Below are 25,438 nucleotides of genomic sequence, written 5' to 3' on the forward strand. Positions count from 1 at the left end.
TTGCTGCTTACCATAACCCCCAAGTCCTTTTCGCAATCTGTATGGTTAAGTAATACATTATTTAACTTATAAGTGCTAGGGTTATGGACACTCCCGAGCTTCAGAACCTTGCATTTATCTACATTGAACTGCATCTGCCACTTTTCTGACCAAGAGTAGAGTTTGTCTAAATCCTCCTGAAGTTCCCTAACATCTACGTTTGAATCAATTATCCTACCTATCTTCGTGTCATCAGCGAATTTGCTCATATCACTAGTAATTCCTTCATCAAGATCATTGATATATATTATAAACAACAACGGGCCCAAGACTGATCCCTGTGGAACGCCACTTGTTACTGATCCCCACTCGGATTTAACCCCATTTATGGACACTCTTTGCTTCCTGTCTGTGAGCCATGATTCGATCCACGAGAGCACCCTTCCCCCAATGCCATGAGCTGCCACTTTTTTCAACAGTCTCTGGTGCGGAACTCTATCAAATGCCTTACTAAAATCTAAGTAAATAATATCAAATTCTTTATCGTGGTCAACAGCCTCAAAAGCTTTACTGAAGAAAGTTAATAAATTAGTTAGTGGTACTTAGTGGAGTGGAGTGACTTTCATTAGTTTCTTTTCTTGAAATACGAGACGTTACTGTGAATTTCATATAACCTGTAGTTACCAGCGGTCGCATTATACACAACGAGAAGCAATTATTACTACAGAAAAAGCGTCCTTCCTCCAAAATTTGCACCAGTCAACTATAGTGATAATATAGCATTTATTGCGGTGGAGACAGAAAAAAAAAAAAAAAAAGAAAAAAAAAAAAATAGAAAAGCCAGATACAGCGATTGATAAACAAGGAGGTGACCGTTCGTCATTGTAGGAGCTGCCAGATATCACCGGCTCTTCAACACGCAAGTTATACTTTTGTATCAGTCAAATCACATATTACTCGGGTAGATAATTTCCAGTAGATCCTTCATGTGTTAGCTCAAATCACCGACCAGTATGTTTTAAATAAGTGACCCACTGATCAGAGCAGATCGACTGGTCCAAACCCTTGTCTGGTCCGAACCCTTGACTGGTCCGAACCCTTGACTGGTCCGAACCCTTGACTGGTCCGAACCCGGGACTGGTTTCAAACAGTTTCGTTGGACAATAAAGCAGACTGTAAACGGATGGGGTTGTAGGCGCCCTTATAAACACAAACATTAAAAATCAGGAACGTGACGGTAAGCTGTCCAATATACAAAAAGAGTTAGAAACAGAAATACAAATAGCTAGAGCTTCATTTAAGGTTATTAATATAATATTCAAGAGGTTGCTAGTAGAATTGCAGTAAATCAACCATTCAAATCATTATGAAGCCGTGTGTAGTCTGTGGTCAGTCAAACAAACGGGCCTCCACATTGATAAATTGTCATTTTTGTGGAAATTGGTGTCACGCCCCTTGTGCAGATATCCCAGAACTAGCTACAAGCAGTATTAAAACAGAGAAGTGTTTCTGGGTATGCCCAAATGAGGAAAATCTGTGGACTAAAATCACAAGGGTATTAAAAGAGGACAACATCAAAGCTGCTTTCATAGAAAACCTGGAAGCTTTCTACAACAGATGGGAACATAAAAAGTCTGGGCTGAATGGTACTACCCTTGATACTGGCCATGTAGTCACAAACTGTAAGGCTGGAGGTGATGTCCTGGGAGACAGTAATAGTAAGGCTGGAGGTGCTGTCCTGGGAGACAGTAATGGTGAAGCTGGAGGTGCTGTCCTGGGAGACAGAAATGGTGAAGCTGGAGATACTGTCCTGGGAGACAGTAATGATGAAGCTGGAGATTTTGTCCAGGTAGTCGGGAATTATACGCAGGAAGGAATACATATAAATGACCACATAGGAGATAGGAGCCATAGTAGGGAAACAAGTGTAGTCAAAGATAAGATAAAACCAATATTGCAAACTAGAAATACCGCAGGAAATAGCAAACAAGAGGACTCCAATAGCAATAGTGAGGATAAATTACCAAAAACAACTGGTGGGAGCTCCATTGTTGGTGCTAGGGAGGATAGAAGAAAGACAGGGAAACGTGCACCAACAGGGAATACAGTCACAGAAACCCAAGGCAAGCGGAAACCAAGCCTGTGCACATACTATGCACTTGGTATCTGCTGGCATGGGAAATCTGGAAAAACAGATGGGACGTGCAACTATGACCACCCTAGAAAATGCCATGCCCATATGACAACAGGAAAGTGCAAACTCCCTTCCTGTAAGCTTTTTCACCCTGAAATGTGTACCTCTTCAGTACAGGAAAGACTGTGCTATAACTTAAATTGCCAGGCATATCATCTAAAGGGGACAAAAAGATACAAAACATCCAGGCCATGGGAAAACTTGGGTAGCCACAGCCACTCAAGAGGGAGAGGTTTTTTAGTGCCAGGAAGGAAAAAAAACTGGCAGGAAATGGCAGAAATCGTACACCAAATCCAGTCATTCCTGGAGTGGAACCACAGTCGATGGCCTCCACTCCAAACCAACAGATACAGATACTAATGCCGGAAAAAAAATCCCCCCCCAGTACCAACAATACCACCAGTCCGATAACATTCTTCTTTGCAAATATACAGGGTCTAAAGCCAGCAACAAACAACAAAATACCTTTCATCCGTGGACTGCTTGCAGAGGCAAAGGCAATGTTCGCGGCTTTCACTGAGACCCACATAAAGGATCACTTGGACAATGAAATATGGATCCCAGGTTACAACCTATACAGATGTGACAGAGTGAACAGGCAAAAGGGGGGGGGGTTGGCCTGTACATTGCAGAGTCACTTGTTTGCACAGAACTGCTTAATGCCTCAAATGACGTAGTGGAAGTTTTAGCAGTAAAGGTCGAGAACCAAAACCTAGTCATTGTGGTAGTCTATAAGCCTCCGGATGCAACATCCCAGCAATTCCAGGAACAGCTGTTAAAAATTGACCACTGTCTGGAAAGTCTTCCAGCTCCTGCACCCAACATCTTGCTCCTGGGGGATTTCAACTTAAGGCACCTAAAATGGAGGAATATAGCAAATAATATTGTTGCAGAAATAACACCAGGAGGCAGCTCTGATGAAAAGTCACACTCACACGAGCTTTTAAATCTCTGCACAAAATTCAATTTAAACCAGCAAATAATAGAGCCTACTAGACTGGAGAATACACTAGACCTCATATTCACTAACAATGATGATCTGATAAGAAATGTCACCATATCAAAAACAATATACTCAGATCACAACATAATTGAGGTTCAGACATGTATGCGAGGAGCCCCAGACCGACAAAATGAGACTAGTCACGAGGGAGCATTCACCAAATTCAACTTCAATAACAAAAACATAAAGTGGGACCAAGTAAACCAAGTCCTAACCGATATAAGCTGGGAAGATATACTAAGCAACACAGACCCAAACTTATGCCTAGAACAGATTAACTCGGTGGCACTCGATGTATGCACAAGGCTTATTCCTCTAAGAAAAAGGAGGAGTAGATGTAAAATAGAAAGAGACAGGCGCTCCCTTTACAGGCGACGGAAAAGAATAACAGAGCGGCTAAAAGAGGTCAATATATCTGAAATGCGCAGGGAGACACTGGTCAGAGAAATAGCAAGCATAGAACTTAAGCTAAAAGAATCCTTTAGGAGTCAGGAATCGCGGGAAGAACTAAAAGCTATAAATGAAATCGAAAGAAACCCAAAGTATTTCTTCTCCTATGCCAAATCAAAATCGAGAACAACGCCCAGTATTGGGCCCCTACTTAAACAAGATGGGTCCTACACAGATGACAGCAAGGAAATGAGTGAGCTACTCAAGTCCCAATATGACTCAGTTTTTAGCAAGCCGCTAACCAGACTGAGAGTCGAAGATCAAAATGAATTTTTTATGAGAGAGCCACAAAATTTGATTAACACAAGCCTATCCGATGTTATCCTGACGCCAAATGACTTCGAACAGGCGATAAATGACATGCCCATGCACTCTGCCCCAGGGCCAGACTCATGGAACTCTGTGTTCATCAAGAACTGCAAGAAGCCCCTATCACGAGCCTTTTCCATCCTATGGAGAGGGAGCATGGACACGGGGGTCGTCCCTCAGTTACTAAAAACAACAGACATAGCCCCACTCCACAAAGGGGGCAGTAAAGCAACAGCAAAGAACTACAGACCAATAGCACTAACATCCCATATCATAAAAATCTTTGAAAGGGTCCTAAGAAGCAAGATCACCACCCATCTAGAAACCCATCAGTTACACAACCCAGGGCAACATGGGTTTAGAACAGGTCGCTCCTGTCTGTCTCAGCTACTGGATCACTACGACAAGGTCCTAAATGCACTAGAAGACAAAAAGAATGCAGATGTAATATATACAGACTTTGCAAAAGCCTTCGACAAGTGTGACCATGGCGTAATAGCGCACAAAATGCGCGCTAAAGGAATAACAGGAAAAGTCGGTCGATGGATCTATAATTTCCTCACTAACAGAACACAGAGAGTAGTCGTCAACAGAGTAAAGTCCGAGGCAGCTACGGTGAAAAGCTCTGTTCCACAAGGCACAGTACTCGCTCCCATCTTGTTCCTCATCCTCATATCCGACATAGACAAGGATGTCAGCCACAGCACCGTGTCTTCCTTTGCAGATGACACCCGAATCTGCATGACAGTGTCTTCCATTGCAGACACTGCAAGGCTCCAGGCGGACATCAACCAAATCTTTCAGTGGGCTGCAGAAAACAATATGAAGTTCAACGATGAGAAATTTCAATTACTCAGATATGGTAAACATGAGGAAATTAAATCTTCATCAGAGTACAAAACAAATTCTGGCCACGAAATAGAGCGAAACACCAACGTCAAAGACCTGGGAGTGATTATGTCGGAGGATCTCACCTTCAAGGACCATAACATTGTATCAATCGCATCTGCTAGAAAAATGACAGGATGGATAATGAGAACCTTCAAAACTAGGGAGGCCAAGCCCATGATGACACTCTTCAGGTCACTTGTTCTATCTAGGCTGGAATATTGCTGCACTCTAACAGCACCTTTCAAGGCAGGTGAAATTGCCGACCTAGAAAATGTACAGAGAACTTTCACGGCGCGCATAACGGAGATAAAACACCTCAATTACTGGGAGCGCTTGAGGTTTCTAAACCTGTATTCCCTGGAACGCAGGAGGGAGAGATACATGATTATATACACCTGGAAAATCCTAGAGGGACTAGTACCGAACTTGCACACGAAAATCACTCATTACGAAAGCAAAAGACTTGGCAGACGATGCACCATCCCCCCAATGAAAAGCAGGGGTGTCACTAGCACGTTAAGAGACCATACAATAAGTGTCAGGGGCCCGAGACTGTTCAACTGCCTCCCAGCACACATAAGGGGGATTACCAACAGACCCCTGGCAGTCTTCAAGCTGGCACTGGACAAGCACCTAAAGTCAGTTCCTGATCAGCCGGGCTGTGGCTCGTACGTTGGTTTGCGTGCAGCCAGCAACAACAGCCTGGTTGATCAGGCGCTGATCCACCAGGAGGCCTGGTCACAGACCGGGCCGCGGGGGCGTTGACCCCCGAAACTCTCTCCAGGTAAACTCCAGGTAAACTCCAGACCGGCCTCTTGTGAATCCATGCTGAGTATCATTAATCAGGAGTGACAGGATCACCAGTGCCTGACCGCTTGGGTGCGCTACTGGAAAATGCACTGGCTTGTAAGGACTTAAGCAGAACTTTGTACTCTGCGGCAGTATCGTAGATCTCAGATCCAGAAATGATAAGATCAAGTCATCAATTTGGACATGCCATCAGTAAGGGTCAAGCACAATGTGTAAGCCTCTCATGGAAGCAAATCACAGTTGAAGATCACCAGGGAAAGTAATCTGGTCGACAACAAGGAAAGAAGCAGTAAAGTTTCTACCTTGGATAGAAAAGGTGAAGGAAGTCCGACCTGGGACATGCAGACGAGAACCAGCTACTTCACTAAGGGAGGACACATGAGTCGGTTCTACGAGAAGGACATGGCGTAACTGCTTATCCTTAAACAAACTAGACCTGATAATATTGACTTGTGCACCACAGTCCATGAACACATGAACTGGCGCATTAAGAACAGATGCTGTACTATGGGACCTATCGTTGCATTGGAAGTTATGTGCAAACAAAAAGGAGGGTTTTCATCTTAAAAGGTTTGTTCCACTTCATCCCTATAATCATCTACGTCAAAGACGTGTGAAGCAACATCATCAGCGAAACTGTGTACGAATGGTATATAATACCGACAAGATGAGAGTAAGACACATGTGCAACATCTGGGTATCTTTATTGTAGACGTTTCGCCATCCAGTGGCTTTATCAATACAAATTCTAGGACATAACTTGAAGACAGTAGAACTATGTACAGAAGATGAGGTAATCAGTCCCTCAACCTAGGAGTAGGTGCGAACAGCACCATAGTCGTGGAGATTCTGAAGCAGAAGAAAGAATCCTGGCGCTTATATAGTAACTACAGGTGAATTTGCCCTCGTCTGCTTCACCTGTCGTTACTATATAAGCGCCAGGATTCTTTCTTCTGCTTCAGAATCTCCACGACTATGGTGCTGTTCGCACCTACTCCTAGGTTGAGGGACTGATTACCTCATCTTCTGTACATAGTTCTACTGTCTTCAAGTTATGTCCTAGAATTTGTATTGATAAAGCCACTGGATGGCGAAACGTCTACAATAAAGATACCCAGATGTTGCACATGTGTCTTACTCTCAACTTATCCAACCTAAATTTGAAACTACCCAAAGTCCCAGCCTCAATAACCCAACTAGGTAGACTGTTCCACTCATCAACTACCCTATTTCCAAACCAATACTTTCCTATGTCCTTTCTAAATCTAAACTTATCTAATTTAAATCCATCAAAGGAATTGTGAACGGGGATGGTGTACTCATTATCACCTACTCTCACCATGGGATGGTTTGACTGGGGCACTCGAATTCCCCCGAATTGGAAGAATAAGCCTGGTTCTGGTTAGTCTGAGAACCATGACCTCTGTTTCCTCTCCTGGTTCTGCGGTTGGAACGGCCACGGAAAGATCAGAAAGATTGAGAGTACTGAAGGTTATAGAGAGCATTGCACTCAGATGTGCCATGTCCATGGATTCTATGATAAGTACAGTATGGCAGAGCTGACTGGCACTCATCATCAGTACGACACCTCTTAGGGTGACTATCAGGACAATTAACGGCAATATGGCCACAGAAACCACAGTTGTAACGAGTCTGCTGACTATGGTCACTGAATGTACTATGAATGCTACACTGGTCTTTGGCGATCGCTGCAATGGTTGACTACCATGATTTGTCGCTGTAACACAAACAAATGGTGATGCTGACTGAGGCATAGATGTGAAATTACTTTTGATACACGGGAAAGCACCCTGGGGTCACAAAGAACGTACATGATTTAGGGCTGTAAGTAGTTCCATCGTCACAGTTGGAGGATTAGCCTCATAAGCACACACGGAAGCAGGCGGCATTAGTTCTTTGATTGCCTCAAATGCTGCAATTTTAGCAAACGACGCTGTGGATCTTTTATCCTCGTCAGGGACAAAGGCTGAGGACTGAACTGCATTGAAAAGTGATGATAAAAGTTTATCTAATCTAACGGCAAATGCACGCAACGATTCATTAGTCATGGGTGTAGCATTCACGAGTTCCCTAAGGACGACATATGGATCAACTGTTTTCACTAGTACTAGGAAAGAACGAATCAGTTCCTCATATTCTGACCACTTAGTAAAATGCCTGAAGTCTCGCATTTCGAGATCGACAGCGTGAACAGCAGCAGGGGACCGATGAAGAGCTTCTTTTGGAGGACCGTCCACTACGGCATTAACACGAGAACGACTGGCAGTAAACCACGCTTCAAGACTATGCACATGGTCATTGAATAAAGGGAAAGTATCAAGAGAGTCACGAGATAAACTATAGTGGCTCAGTGTCTGGGTCGGTCTGGCAGTCGATAAGGAACTATTAGGGATGTTGACAGGGGCATCAGTAGCCTGAGAGGCCTGACTGACGCCATTCACTAAAGTATCACTCGTAGGTATGTGAGACATAATGGCAAAGAAGTTGGACAAAAAACAATAAGACAAAAATTAATGAATAAGAAAAATGATACAGTTATGACACAAATGCTAAAATAAATATTAAGGAAGATGTAACTAATTCTGCAGAAGTAATAAAAAATGTTTAAGATACACTGCAAGAGGATTACAGCTCATTGAAATGGACTGGGAACGATAAAGAAACAGTGAAAATACAATAAAGTAAAAACATTACTCTAGGCTGAATTGCAAAATGAGTTGTCTGTACTCTTCCTTCAACAAAGAAATTTGCTAATAAAATTGTAAATCAATGCAAAAAGTATAAAATAAAATAAGTAAATTGCACGCAAAGATAGATAACTGGGATATTAAATATTTTCTAAGAGTGCATAAACAAAATTAAAATATAATACAATGACAATAGCAATGAAAATAATAATATTAAAAACAGGATATTCAAACAGTAATGAACTGAGAATAATAATGAACTGAATACTAAATACTGAACATGACACAAGAATAACAATGCATAAAAATATCAATGAAAAGAAAATAAATCACTGCAGAACAAGTACAATAAAATAAATTGCAGAATGTAGCAACGAAAGTTAGACTGGGAAAATGCAGGTTAAATTTAACAATAAAAATATGAAGAAAAGCTGGCTTGAACACTTCAACTCTTAATTACAAATTAAGCAAAACAATTTACTCAAACAGAGCAAAGACAGCACTTTACTTTACAAGTGAAAATTACACTAAGAGTGAATTTGTTCATGGAAATGTGAATAATAGGAATAAAAATGACACGATATACAGAACTGGAAGTGTGAACACTTACAAGTTGCCGGGCACATACACAACACTTACAAGTGGCAGGGCACATACACAACACTTACAAGTGGCCGGGCACATACACAACACTTACAAGTGGCAGGGCACATACACAACACTTACAAGTGGCAGGGCACATACACAACACTTACAAGTTGCCGGGCACATACACAACACTTACAAGTGGCAGGGCACATACACAACACTTACAAGTGGCAGGGCACATACACAACACTTACAAGTGGCAGGGCACATACACAACACTTACAAGTGGCAGGGCACATACACAACACTTACAAGTGGCAGGGCACATACACAACACTTACAAGTTGCCGGGCACATACACAACACTTACAAGTGGCAGGGCACATACACAACACTTACAAGTGGCAGGGCACATACACAACACTTACAAGTGGCCGGGCACATACACAACACTTACAAGTGGCAGGGCACATACACAACACTTACAAGTGGCAGGGCACATACACAACACTTACAAGTTGCCGGGCACATACACAACACTTACAAGTGGCAGGGCACATACACAACACTTACAAGTGGCAGGGCACATACACAACACTTACAAGTGGCAGGGCACATACACAACACTTACAAGTGGCCGGGCACATACACAACACTTACAAGTGGCAGGGCACATACACAACACTTACAAGTGGCAGGGCACATACACAACACTTACAAGTGGCAGGGCACATACACAACACTTACAAGTGGCAGGGCACATACACAACACTTACAAGTGGCAGGGCACATACACAACACTTACAAGTGGCAGGGCACATACACAACACTTACAAGTGGCAGGGCACATACACAACACTTACAAGTGGCAGGGCACATACACAACACTTACAAGTGGCAGGGCACATACACAACACTTACAAGTGGCAGGGCACATACACAACACTTACAAGTGGCAGGGCACATACACAACACTTACAAGTGGCAGGGCACATACACAACACTTACAAGTGGCACACATACACAACACTTACAAGTGGCACATACACAACACTTACAAGTGGCAGTGGCATACACAACACTTACAAGTGGCAGGGCACATACACAACACTTACAAGTGGCAGGGCACATACACAACACTTACAAGTGGCACATACACAACACTTACAAGTGGCCGGGCACATACACAACACTTACAAGTGGCAGGGCACATACACAACACTTACAAGTGGCCAGGCACATACACAACACTTACAAGTGGCCGGGCACATACACAACACTTACAAGTGGCAGGGCACATACACAACACTTACAAGTGGCAGGGCACATACACAACACTTACAAGTGGCAGGGCACATACACAACACTTACAAGTGGCCGGGCACATACACAACACTTACAAGTGGCAGGGCACATACACAACACTTACAAGTGGCAGGGCACATACACAACACTTACAAGTGGCCGGGCACATACACAACACTTACAAGTGGCAGGGCACATACACAACACTTACAAGTGGCAGGGCACATACACAACACTTACAAGTGGCAGGGCACATACACAACACTTACAAGTGGCCGGGCACATACACAACACTTACAAGTGGCAGGGCACATACACAACACTTACAAGTGGCAGGGCACATACACAACACTTACAAGTGGCCGGGCACATACACAACACTTACAAGTGGCAGGGCACATACACAACACTTACAAGTGGCAGGGCACATACACAACACTTACAAGTGGCAGGGCACATACACAACACTTACAAGTGGCAGGGCACATACACAACACTTCCAATGGCAGGGCACATACACAACACTTACAAGTGGCAGGGCACATACACAACACTTACAAGTGGCAGGGCACATACACAACACTTACAAGTGGCAGGGCACATACACAACACTTACAAGTGGCAGGGCACATACACAACACTTACAAGTGGCCGGGCACATACACAACACTTACAAGTGGCAGGGCACATACACAACACTTACAAGTGGCAGGGCACATACACAACACTTACAAGTGGCAGGGCACATACACAACACTTACAAGTGGCAGGGCACATACACAACACTTACAAGTGGCAGGGCACATACACAACACTTACAAGTGGCAGGGCACATACACAACACTTACAAGTGGCAGGGCACATACACAACACTTACAAGTGGCAGGGCACATACACAACACTTACAAGGGCACATACACAACACTTACAAGTGGCAGGGCACATACACAACACTTACAAGTGGCAGGGCACATACACAACACTTACAAGTGGCCGGGCACATACACAACACTTACAAGTGGCAGGGCACATACACAACACTTACAAGTGGCAGGGCACATACACAACACTTACAAGTGGCAGGGCACATACACAACACTTACAAGTGGCAGGGCACATACACAACACTTACAAGTGGCAGGGCACATACACAACACTTACAAGTGGCAGGGCACATACACAACACTTACAAGTGGCCGGGCACATACACAACACTTACAAGTGGCAGGGCACATACACAACACTTACAAGTGGCAGGGCACATACACAACACTTACAAGTGGCAGGGCACATACACAACACTTACAAGTGGCAGGGCACATACACAACACTTACAAGTGGCAGGGCACATACACAACACTTACAAGTGGCAGGGCACATACACAACACTTACAAGTGGCAGGGCACATACACAACACTTACAAGTGGCAGGGCACATACACAACACTTACAAGTGGCAGGGCACATACACAACACTTACAAGTGGCAGGGCACATACACAACACTTACAAGTGGCAGGGCACATACACAACACTTACAAGTGGCAGGGCACATACACAACACTTACAAGTGGCAGGGCACATACACAACACTTACAAGTGGCAGGGCACATACACAACACTTACAAGTGGCAGGGCACATACACAACACTTACAAGTGGCAGGGCACATACACAACACTTACAAGTGGCAGGGCACATACACAACACTTACAAGTGGCAGGGCACATACACAACACTTACAAGTGGCAGGGCACATACACAACACTTACAAGTGGCAGGGCACATACACAACACTTACAAGTGGCAGGGCACATACACAACACTTACAAGTGGCAGGGCACATACACAACACTTACAAGTGGCAGGGCACATACACAACACTTACAGGTGGCAGGGCATGTACACAACACTTACAAGTGGCAGGGCACATACACAACACTTACAAGTGGCAGGGCACATACACAACACTTACAAGTGGCAGGGCACATACACAACACTTACAAGTGGCAGGGCACATACACAACACTTACAAGTGGCAGGGCACATACACAACACTTACAAGTGGCAGGGCACATACACAACACTTACAAGTGGCAGGGCACATACACAACACTTACAAGTGGTAGGGCACATACACAACACTTACAAGTGGCAGGGCACATACACAACACTTACAAGTGGCACACATACACAACACTTACAAGTGGCAGGGCACATACACAACACTTACAAGTGGCAGGGCACATACACAACACTTACAAGTGGCAGGGCACATACACAACACTTACAAGTGGCAGGGCACATACACAACACTTACAAGTGGCAGGGCACATACACAACACTTACAAGTGGCAGGGCACATACACAACACTTACAAGTGGCAGGGCACATACACAACACTTACAAGTGGCAGGGCACATACACAACACTTACAAGTGGCAGGGCACATACACAACACTTACAAGTGGCAGGGCACATACACAACACTTACAAGTGGCAGGGCACATACACAACACTTACAAGTGGCAGGGCACATACACAACACTTACAAGTGGCAGGGCACATACACAACACTTACAAGTGGCAGGGCACATACACAACACTTACAAGTGGCAGGGCACATACACAACACTTACAAGTGGCAGGGCACATACACAACACTTACAAGTGGCAGGGCACATATACAAAACACTTACACAACATACTTACAAGTGGCAGGGCACATACACAACACTTACAAGTGGCAGGGCACATACACAACACTTACAAGTGGCAGGGCACATACACAACACTTACAAGTGGCAGGGCACATACACAACACTTACAAGTGGCAGGGCACATACACAACACTTACAAGTGGCAGGGCACATACACAACACTTACAAGTGGCAGGGCACATACACAACACTTACAAGTGGCAGGGCACATACACAACACTTACAAGTGGCAGGGCACATACACAACACTTACAAGTGGCAGGGCACATACACAACACTTACAAGTGGCAGGGCACATACACAACACTTACAAGTGGCAGGGCACATACACAACACTTACAAGTGGCAGGGCACATACACAACACTTACAAGTGGTAGGGCACATACACAACACTTACAAGTGGCAGGGCACATACACAACACTTACAAGTGGCAGGGCACATACACAACACTTACAAGTGGCAGGGCACATACACAACACTTACAAGTGGCAGGGCACATACACAACACTTACATGTGGTAGGGCACATACACAACACTTACAAGTGGCAGGGCACATACACAACACTTACAAGTGGCAGGGCACATACACAACACTTACAAGTGGCAGGGCACATACACAACACTTACAAGTGGCAGGGCACATACACAACACTTACAAGTGGCAGGGCACATACACAACACTTACAAGTGGCAGGGCACATACACAACACTTACAAGTGGCAGGGCACATACACAACACTTACAAGTGGCAGGGCACATACACAACACTTACAAGTGGCAGGGCACATACACAACACTTACAAGTGGCAGGGCACATACACAACACTTACAAATGTCGGGAGCACAAACAGAACACTTACAAGTGGCAGGGCACATACACAACACTTACAAGTGGCAGGGCACATACACAACACTTACAAGTGGCAGGGCACATACACAACACTTACAAGTGGCAGGGCACATACACAACACTTACAAGTGGCAGGGCACATACACAACACTTACAAGTGGCAGGGCACATACACAACACTTACAAGTGGCAGGGCACATACACAACACTTACAAGTGGCAGGGCACATACACAACACTTACAAGTGGCAGGGCACATACACAACACTTACAAGTGGCAGGGCACATACACAACACTTACAAGTGGCAGGGCACATACACAACACTTACAAGTGGCAGGGCACATACACAACACTTACAAGTGGCAGGGCACATACACAACACTTACAAGTGGCAGGGCACATACACAACACTTACAAGTGGCAGGGCACATACACAACACTTACAAGTGGCAGGGCACATACACAACACTTACAAGTGGCAGGGCACATACACAACACTTACAAGTGGCAGGGCACATACACAACACTTACAAGTGGCAGGGCACATACACAACACTTACAAGTGGCAGGGCACATACACAACACTTACAAGTGGCAGGGCACATACACAACACTTACAAGTGGCAGGGCACATACACAACACTTACAAGTGGCAGGGCACATACACAACACTTACAAGTGGCACATACACAACACTTACAAGTGGCAGGGCACATACACAACACTTACAAGTGGCAGGGCACATACACAACACTTACAAGTGGCAGGGCACATACACAACACTTACAAGTGGCAGGGCACATACACAACACTTACAAGTGGCAGGGCACATACACAACACTTACAAGTGGCAGGGCACATACACAACACTTACAAGTGGCAGGGCACATACACAACACTTACAAGTGGCACATACACAACACTTACAAGTGGCAGGGCACATACACAACACTTACAAGTGGCAGGGCACATACACAACACTTACAAGTGGCAGGGCACATACACAACACTTACAAGTGGCAGGGCACATACACAACACTTACAAGTGGCAGGGCACATACACAACACTTACAAGTGGCAGGGCACATACACAACACTTACAAGTGGCAGGGCACATACACAACACTTACAAGTGGCAGGGCACATACACAACACTTACAAGTGGCAGGGCACATACACAACACTTACAAGTGGCAGGGCACATACACAACACTTACAAGTGGCAGGGCACATACACAACACTTACAAGTGGCAGGGCACATACACAACACTTACAAGTGGCAGGGCACATACACAACACTTACAAGTGGCAGGGCACATACACAACACTTACAAGTGGCAGGGCACATACACAACACTTACAAGTGGCAGGGCACATACACAACACTTACAAGTGGCCGGGCACATACACAATACACAACACTTACAAGTGGCCGGGCACATACACAACACTTACAAGTGGCAGGGCACATACACAACACTTACAAGTGGCCGGGCACATACACAACACTTACAAGTGGCACATACACAACACTTACAAGTGGCAGGGCACATACACAACACTTACAAGTGGCAGGGCACATACACAACACTTACAAGTGGCAGGGCACATACACAACACTTACAAGTGGCATGGCACATACACAACACTTACAAGTGGCAGGGCACATACACAACACTTACAAGTGGCAGGGCACATACACAACACTTACAAGTGGCAGGGCACATACACAACACTTACAAGTGGCAGGGCACATACACAACACTTACAAGTGGCCGGGCACATACACAACACTTACAAGTGGCCGGGCACATACACAACACTTACAAGTGGCCGGGCACATACACAACACTTACAAGTGGCCGGGCACATACACAACACTTACAAGTGGCCGGGCACATACACAACACTTACAAGTGGCCGGGCACATACACAACACTCACAAGTGGCAGGGCACATACACAACACTTACAAGTGGCCGGGCACATACACAACACATACAAAATAATGGTACAAGATTCTGCGAAAAAATCTAGGAATGAGGCAACTGCTTGGCAAAGAAAAATGGTACACAGAGAAATAAATGGGTGAATATGACTGCATGAATTTATACATAGAATTAGCAAAAATACAAGGAAAATGTTGGGGAAAAAAATTGTAATAATGACAAGTACTGGAGAAAATTAATAATACACAATACTGAAATATGGTGCAGAACACAACACAGAAGAACACAAGGTATAAAAAAATGAATTAATCATTGCACACGGAGTGAATGACTAAGGCAAAAAATAAAATACTGCACACATTGAAGCATATTTGTGAACAGTATTTAGATAAAGGTAGGGAAGTTTTCATTGCATTTATGGATTTAGAAAAGGCATATGATAGAGTGGATAGAGGAGCAATGTGGCAGATGTTGCAAGTATATGGAATAGGTGGTAAGTTACTAAATGCTGTAAAGAGTTTTTATGAGGAGAGAGGCTTAGGTTAGGGTGTGTAGAAGAGAGGGGTGACTACTTCCCGGTCAAAGTAGGTCTTAGACAGGGATGTGTAATGTCACCATGGTTGTTTAATATATTTATAGATGGGGTTGTAAAAGAAGTAAAAGGTAGGGTGTTCGGGAGAGGGGTGGGATTAAATTATGGGGGAATCAAATACAAAATGGGAATTGACACAGTTACTTTTTGCTGATGATACTGTACTTATGGGAGATTCTAGAGAAAAATTGCAATGGTTAGTGGACGAGTTTGGGAGTGTGTGTAAAGGTAGAAAGTTGAAAGTGAACATAGAAAAGAGTAAGGTGATGAGAGTATCAAATGATTTAGATAAAGAAAAATTGGATATCAAATTGGGGAGGAGGAGTATGGAAGAAGTGAATGTTTTCAGATATTTGGGAGGTGACGTGTCAGCGGATGGATTTATGAAGGATGAGGTTAATCACAGAATTGATGAAGGAAAAAAGGTGAGTGGTGCATTGAGGTATATGTGGAGACAAAAAACGTTATCTGTGGAGGCAAAGAAGGGAATGCATGAAAGTACAGTGGTACCAACACTCTTACTGGGTGTGAAGCATGGGTTTAAGTGCTTCAGCCAGGAGGCGGTTGGAGGCAGTGGAGATGTCCTGTCTAAGGGCAATGTGTGGTGTAAATATTATGCAGAGAATTCGGAGTGTGGAAATTAGGAGGTGTGGAGTTAATAAAAGTATTAGTCAGAGGGCTGAACAGAGGTTGTTGAGGTAGATTGGTCATTTAGAAAGAATGGATCAAAGTAGAATGATATGGAGAGCGTATAAATCTGTAGGGAAAGGAAGGCGGGGTAGAGGTCGTCCTCGAAAAGGTTGAAGGGAGGGGGTAAAGGAGGTTTTGTGGGTGAGAAGCTTGGACTTCCAGCAAGCATGCGTGAGCATTTTAGATAGGAGTGAATGGAGACGAATGGTTTTTGGGACCTGACGAGCTTTTGGAGTGTGAGCAGGGTAATATTTAGTGAAGGGATTCAGGGAAACCAGTTATTTTTATATAGCCGGACTTGAGTCCTGGAAATGGGAAGTACAATGCCTGCACTTTAAAGGAGGAGTTTGGGATATTGGCAGTTTGAAGGGATATGTTGTGTATCTTTATACGTATATGCTTCTAAACTGTTGTATTCTGAGCACCTCTGCAAAAACAGTGATAATGAGTGAGTGAGGTGAAAGTGTTGAATGATGATGAAAGTATTTTCTTTTTGGGGGTTTCTTTTTTTTGGGTCACCCTGCCTCGGTGGGAGACGGCCGATTTGTTAAAAAAAAATAAAGAATAAACTTGTACACTAGAAAATAATGCTGCAGGCAGATAATTAACACAAAAGAACACGGACATAAATATAAAAATGAAATATGAAAGGTGAACGATAACACTGGGAGAATAATGTAAAATAATGAGTTAAAGAAAACACTGAATCTACACTGAAAGCACAAGGCTGAGAGTACACAAGAAATTCACTGTAAATGTCTCACACACACAAACGTCTTAAAATGCAAGGGAAATTGTCTCCAAACAGAAAATAACTCGACAGCTGATTGAAGTCTAGCGGTGGTGGCGGTGGTGGTGGTGGTGGCTGGAGATGAGGGGAAGAGAGATGTGGCCCTGTGGGCAGGCAATGACTCTTCCTCCTCACTCACACTGTGTCACGAAGAAATGCATGTTCTAGGCGAACTCACATGGGTGACTTCATAGTTGTCGCTCAGCTACAATCTCTTGACCAACTATGTGAGCCAAAAAAGACGATGCTAGGACCTGGTATAAAGGTGGAAAAAACCACAGGTGGATAAGGCTTTGTGGTGAGTGGGTGGCAAGTGGTGGTGGTGGTGATGGTGGTGGTGGTGGTGGTGGTGGTGTACCTCTATAATCTGTTAATACCTTTGTAACTTGTCATGATTGTGACTAGACCTACCTGGAGTTCATTACCTTTGTAAATTGTGAGTTCATTACCTTTGTAAATTGTGAATTCATTACCTCTGTAACTTGCTCAGCCATCAAAACTTTGAGGCCCAGTCCCTGGACCCATTATGTACCTCTGTAATCTTTTGACTACCGCCCACAGGATGGGTATGGGGTGCATAATAAACATATTAAACTTAATTTAACCGCGTGCTCACTGGCACACTAAATCTCACCACTCATGAGAAAACCCAGGTGGCTTACACCACAAAATGGCACAGGGATGGTGAAGAACAATCATATCAGCATCCAAATGGTAACACAAAGCGATATTGGAGACAATATTTCGAAGAGGAACTTGCTTGGCTTACTTCTCTCTCTCTCAGCTGGGTTAGGAAGCTGGGTTGTCTTCGATACTGGCTGACTGGAATACATGTAACGATGCACACAGCATGGAGAAACAGGCTGGATGACTTGAGACATGCCGGATGATTGACTGAGGCAAGCTTAGTGGTGAACTGGAGCTCTCTCCCACAGACTGGCTTACTGGCTGGCTTAATTGCAAAATCCAGATCAACTCCTAGAAGACTGAAGCAATTAGCACACGAACTAAGCCAGGAAGCATGAGAGACTGCCGTAACTTGCTTGGTTGGAGGTGGGTGAGGGTAGAGATAGCGGGCTGGCCTGGGGTACCGCGGCACTCACTGACCCAGCTTATTCTTCTGATATCTGTGTAAATACCTGTAAATCCACGTCCACAACGCTGCCACCAATTGCCGTGTGGGGGTTCGTAACATGGATTGGGTAATAAACACTCACGTCGTATGTTCTTGTACGTATAATAGATGGAATAAATGGGAACACCAGGCCTGACCTGTCTCCTCTCTTATAACTTGACTTGAACTGCCTTGCTGAGTGCCTAGAGGGTGAGCAGCATTCAAAACACATTAGATCAGCAGTAACGGTCAGTGAATAACAGTGATTCACGCAGCAGTGAATCAGTAATGGTTGGTTGGTATGAGTCATTACTACTGACACTACTTGTAACTGATGCTACTGGTAACTGGTACTACTGGTAGCTGATACTACTGAGACTGTTGTGATCCTTGAAAGTGAGATCCTCAGACATTACCACTCCCAGGTCCATCATATTATTTTTTCACTCTGTTGTATGACTGGAGTTTGTAATATACTCAGTTCTAATTATTATCTCTTCAAGTATTCCATAACAGAGTAGCTGGAATTTGTCTTTATTGAACATCATATTGTTTTCCGTTGCCCATTGAAAAACTTGGTTGATATCACATTTGACAGGATGTAAGTCTCCATCCTGTTGCTTCAGCTACACATTGTTCCAGACTATGGAGCAGAAGTCTTCTCCAGACTAAAGAACTAACTTCTTGCTCCCTCCTCTGTATTCGTCTCAAGAAGACAATTGTATAGGCGATATGTTTCGGAATAAAGGTACTTAAATAGAGTATATATGGAGGGTCTTCATGGGGGGGTCAACGCCCCCGCGGCCCGGTCCATCATCAGGAATCGCTGTGGATGAGGGCCTGATTAACCAGGCTGTTACTGCTGACCACACGTAAACCGACGTACGAACCACAGCCTGGCTGATCAGGTACTGACATTAAGTGCCTGTCCAGCTCCCTCTTGAAGACAGCCAGGGGTCTATTGATAATCCCCCTTATGTATGCTGGGAGGCAGTACTTCAACATTAATAATAACTTCGCCACAACTATCCTCAACATTGATACGATAACCTCACCTCATCCAACATTAATAATAACTTCGCCACAACTATCCTCAACATTGATACGATAACCTCACCTCATCCAACATTAATAATAACTTCGCCACAACCAGCCTCAACATTTTTACAATAAACAAGCACAACCGGCCTAAATAAAACCTCGTCATAGTCAGCCTCAATAATAACTTCACCACAGTCAACCTCAAAAATAACCTTACCACAATCAACCTGAACCTTTTCGCAATAACCTCGCCCCAGTCATCTTCAACAATAGCCTTCTAACAACCATCTTCAACAATAGTTTCCTAACAATCATCTTCAACAATGACCTTCTAACAACCATCTTCAACAATGACCTTCTAACAACCATCTTCAACAATAGTCCTAACAACCATCTTCAACAATAGCCTTCTAACAACCATCTTCAACAATAGTTTCCTAACAACCATCTTCAACAATAACCTTCTAACAACCATCTTCAACAGTAACCTTTTAATAACCATCTTCAACAATAGCCTCCTAACAACCATCTTCAACAATAGCTTCCTAACAACCATCTTCAACAATAGCTTCCTAACAATCATCTTCAACAATAGCTTCCTAACAACCATCTTCAACAAAAGCCTCCTAACAACCATTTTCATCAATAGCTTCCTAACAACCATCTTCAACAATAGCCTCCTAACAACCATCTTCAACAATAGCCTCCTAACAACCATCTTCAACAATAGCCTCCTAACAACCATCTTCAACAAAAGCCTCCTAACAACCATTTTCATCAATAGCTTCCTAACAACCATCTTCAACAATAGCTTCCTAACAACCATCTTCAACAATAGCTTCCTAACAACCATCTTCAACAATAGCCTCCTAACAACCATCTTCAACATCATTGAACAAACTATACAACAGGTAGGATTAGTTGTGGGGTCACAGGGGATGGCGAGGAAGGATTGTATGATGGATTGGTGATGGAAATGGACGGAAGGAGTTTACCTGGAGTTTACCTGGAGAGAGTTCCGGGGGTCAACGCCCCCGCGGCCCGGTCTGAGACCAGGCCTCCTGATGGATCAGAGCCTGATCAACCAGGCTGTTGCTGCTGGCTGCACGCAAACCAACATACGAGCCACAGCCCAGCTGATCCGGAACTGACTTTAGGTGCTTGTCCAGTGCCAGCTTGAAGACTGCCAGGGGTCTGTTGGTAATCCCCCTTATGTGTGCTGGGAGGCAGTTGAACAGTCTCGGGCCCCTGACACTTATTGTATGGTCTCTTAACGTGCTAGTGACACCCCTGCTTTTCATTGGGGGGATGGTGCATCGTCTGCCAAGTCTTTTGCTTTCGTAGTGAGTGATTTTCGTGTGCAAGTTCGGTACTAGTCCCTCTAGGATTTTCCAGGTGTATATAATCATGTATCTCTCCCTCCTGCGTTCCAGGGAATACAGGTTTAGGAACCTCAAGCGCTCCCAATAATTGAGGTGTTTTATCTCCGTTATGCGCGCCGTGAAAGTTCTCTGTACATTTTCTAGGTCGGCAATTTCACCTGCCTTGAAAGGTGCTGTTAGTGTGCAGCAATATTCCAGCCTAGATAGAACAAGTGACCTGAAGAGTGTCATCATGGGCTTGGCCTCCCTAGTTTTGAAGGTTCTCATTATCCATCCTGTCATTTTTCTAGCAGATGCGATTGATACAATGTTATGGTCCTTGAAGGTGAGATCCTCCGACATGATCACTCCCAGGTCTTTGACGTTGGTGTTTCGCTCTATTTTGTGGCCAGAATTTGTTTTGTACTCTGATGAAGATTTAATTTCCTCATGTTTACCATATCTGAGTAATTGAAATTTCTCATCGTTGAACTTCATATTGTTTTCTGCAGCCCACTGAAAGATTTGGTTGATGTCTGCCTGGAGCTTTGCAGTGTCTGCAATGGAAGACACTGTCATGCAGATTCGGGTGTCATCTGCAAAGGAAGACACGGTGCTGTGGCTGACATCCTTGTCATTAGGGGAGAGGGAACGGGAGAGGAATAAATGGGGTGTGGAGGCGTGTTGGTGGGAAGATGGGTAATGGATTAGTTACATGGAATTTGGGTAGGAGGGAATGGGGAGTGGAATAGGGAGGAAGGAGGTGTGGGTCCATGGGAAGGGGGTAAGTTGGTGTGGGTGCGTCATCAAATGTACCCAGACTGGTGGTTGTTCCCACAGGTCACCTCCACGCGCCCTCCCCCCTCTCTCCCTCCATTTTTTTACTCCCTCCCTCCCTCCTTCCTTCGTTTTATTATTCCCTGCCTCCTACCCTTAGTAATTCCCGCTGTTCCTTTTACTTTTTGTTTTATTTCCTCTTACCCTTATTTGCTTCATCTTATTCATTTTTATCCCCTACCTCTAAGCCTCTATATTCTCTCTTTTATGTCCTCCTGATCTCACCTCTTTGTTTAACATTTATCTCTCCTACTTCATATCATTTGGTATATGTGTGTGTAATAAGACTAGGTAAGACGAGGTGATATCTCCGACACCTCGTCATCTCCTACCTGATACTTCGTTACCTCATGCCTGACTTTATTATACCTGATACCTGACACTCCTACACCTGATGCTTGACACTCGTACACCAGATGCATGATAATCCCAACATCTGATGCTTGGCTCATAAGAACATGAAAAGGAACACTGCAGCAGGCCTACTGGCCCATGCGAAGCTGCTTAAAGTCTCCCACCGGCTTAAGCCAATGACCCAACCTAGTCATGTTAGGTCACATCCCCTTAAAGAAGGAGCACGGCATCATACCTATTAGCACAAGCTAGTCAGGTCCAACTCACACCCACTCATGTATTTATCTAAAGTATTTTTAAAACTACAAAACATCTTAGCTTCTATGACGATACTCGGGAGTTTGTTCCACTCATCCACAACTCTGTTACCAAACCAGTGCTTTCCTAAATCCTTCCTGAATCTGAATTTTTCCATCTTAAACCCATTGCTGTGAGTCCTGTCTTGGCTAGATACTTTTAGCAACCTATTTACATTCCCTCTATTTATTCCTGTTTTCCATTTATACACCTCAGTCACATCCCCTCTAATTCTACGCCTTTCGAGAGAGTGCAGATTCAGGGACCTCAGTCTGTCCACACAGGGAAGATTTCTGATACATGGTATTAGCTGTGTCATCCTCCGTGTATATTTTCAAGTGCATTTATATCCATTTTGTAATTCTGTAAAAAAACTGTGCAGCATAATCTAAATGAGGCCCAACCAAAGATATAGAGAGTTGAAGTACTACCTGAGGTTTTCTATTATATTTATGCTCCTTGATGCGAAGCCAAGGATTCTGTTCGCTTTATTGCAAACAATTATGAACTGTTGTCTTGGTTTTAGATTATTGCTAACCAGAACTCCCAAATCCTTTTTGCAATCAGTAATATTAAGATCTTCAATATTTAGTTTGTATGTGGCACGGTTATTTTCCTGTCTAGTGTTTAGAACTTTGCATTTGTCTATATTAAAATGCATCTGCCACTTCTCCGACCACTGCATCAGTCTATTCAAATGTTTCTGGAGTGCTTTAATGTCTTCGTCAGAATGAATTCGACGGCCTCTTTTGGTGTCATCGGCAATCTTGCTATTTATTCCCTTATCTATGTCGTTTATGTAGAGTGTGAACAAGGGGCCTAAAACTGCCCCTGTGGAACACCGTTCATGGCGCTTCCCCACTCTGATTTCTCCCCATTTATGCAAACTCTCTGCTGCCTGTCTGTCAACCACGCCTCAATCCAGGAAAAAAAAATCTCCTCCTATTCCGGGTACCTTAATTTTCCTCAATAGTTTCTGATGTGGAACTCTATTGAAAGCCTTACTTGAAGTCCATACACACATTATCATATTCATTACCATGATCTACCTCCTCAAATATCTTAGTGAAAAAAATTAATAAATTCGTAAGGCAGGAACGCCCCTTTGTAAAACTGTGCTGAGATTCATTTATGAATTTATTCCTTTCAAGATGGCTATGAATTGCCTCGGCAATAATTGATTCCATAAATTTTCCCACTATGGAGGTAAGGCTTATTGGTCTATAGTTCGAAGTTAAGGACCTGTCACCTTCCTTGTAAACAGGCATTACATTTGCCATTTTCCACTTATCTGGCACTATGTCAGTTTGTAGTAATATGTTAAAAAGGTTTGCTAAGCTCCTCTTTACATTCCTTTAGAACCCTTGTGTACAGTTCATCAGGACCTGGGAATTTGTTAGGTTTTATTCCTATTCATGCATAGTTATTACCGTCCTGTTTTACATAATTTATTATTTCTGGAATACTGCTAGCATCTTCCTGTGTAAAAACTGAGAGGAAGTATGTGTTAAAAATTCTACACATTTCCTTATCACTGTCTGTGAGCTGACCCGAGTAACTTTTGAGTGGGCCTATCTTGTCCCTAATCTTACTTGTCGTGGGGGTTCGTAGGAGATATGAAGGTTGGAGATAAACACACTTGTTGGATGGTAACACTATATTGCAGAGTGTGTAGGGAGAGAGCCCAAACTCCCCTGTTGCCTGTTGTAGACCTATGCATGGACTGAGGCCGATGTAGCGTGTCCCACGCACTCATGCCGCATCACTTGACGTCATACAAACTAGTCACTAGGCCTAGCAAAGGGGTCGTGTATGTAAAACATATGGATAGTACTAACTATGATACTCAGATAAGCTATGCAACACATGTAGGGGATCAGCAACTATGCTGACAGCTCGGTCATGTTACTATAGGCTGAACAGGCAGGTAGCTCTGGGCTGATTCTATACAATAGCAAGGACATATGTAACTTAGAACTAATGGAAGTAACGTAATGGGTGTTAACATAATGCATTACATATTATAAGTACAAATCACATTATAATAAAGGATGGAATTGATAGATCGATCTCTATTCATGCACTCTACGGATTCTGAGGAAGAATAAATAAATAAATAAATATATATATATATATATATATATATATATATATATATATATATATATATATATATATATATATATATATATATATATATATATATATATATATGTGACTCCAGGTTGAGGGACTGATTACCTCATTCTCCTCCTCTCCTTACGCCTTCCTCTTTGTATTGGACTGATGAAGCCACTGTGTGGCGAAACGTTTCCTGAATAAAGATTCCCATATGCTGCATAAGTGTCTCAATCTTCATATATATATATATATATATATATATATATATATACATATATATACATATATATATATATATATATATATATATATATATATATATATATATATATATATATATATATATATATATATATATATATATATATATATATATTTACAAAGATGAAAGTAAATTAACAGCAAAGGCAAATCTAGCACGCACAGATCAGTACTGCTAAATTCTCAAAATTCGGAGGGAACGTGAACACAAAAAAAAAAAAA

At 43.4% G+C, this 25,438-nt stretch overlaps 1 protein-coding gene across 1 annotated transcript in view; it reads left to right on the forward strand.

Annotated features, from left to right (window-relative positions):
• The first annotated feature begins 600 nt into the window (after window positions 1-600).
• LOC138852690 (uncharacterized) overlaps window positions 601-25,438 on the forward strand; it is a 174,118-nt gene continuing 149,280 nt past the window's right edge. The window contains exon 1 of the mRNA XM_070084949.1: window positions 601-2,575. Coding sequence (XP_069941050.1) covers window positions 1,346-2,533 — 1,188 coding nt within the window. The 5' untranslated portion in view covers window positions 601-1,345 and the 3' untranslated portion in view covers window positions 2,534-2,575. The remainder of the gene's footprint in view (window positions 2,576-25,438) is intronic.

The sequence above is a fragment of the Cherax quadricarinatus genome, chromosome 14, assembly GCF_038502225.1.
Source record: "Cherax quadricarinatus isolate ZL_2023a chromosome 14, ASM3850222v1, whole genome shotgun sequence".
In the NCBI taxonomy this organism is placed as follows: Eukaryota; Metazoa; Arthropoda; class Malacostraca; order Decapoda; family Parastacidae; genus Cherax; species Cherax quadricarinatus.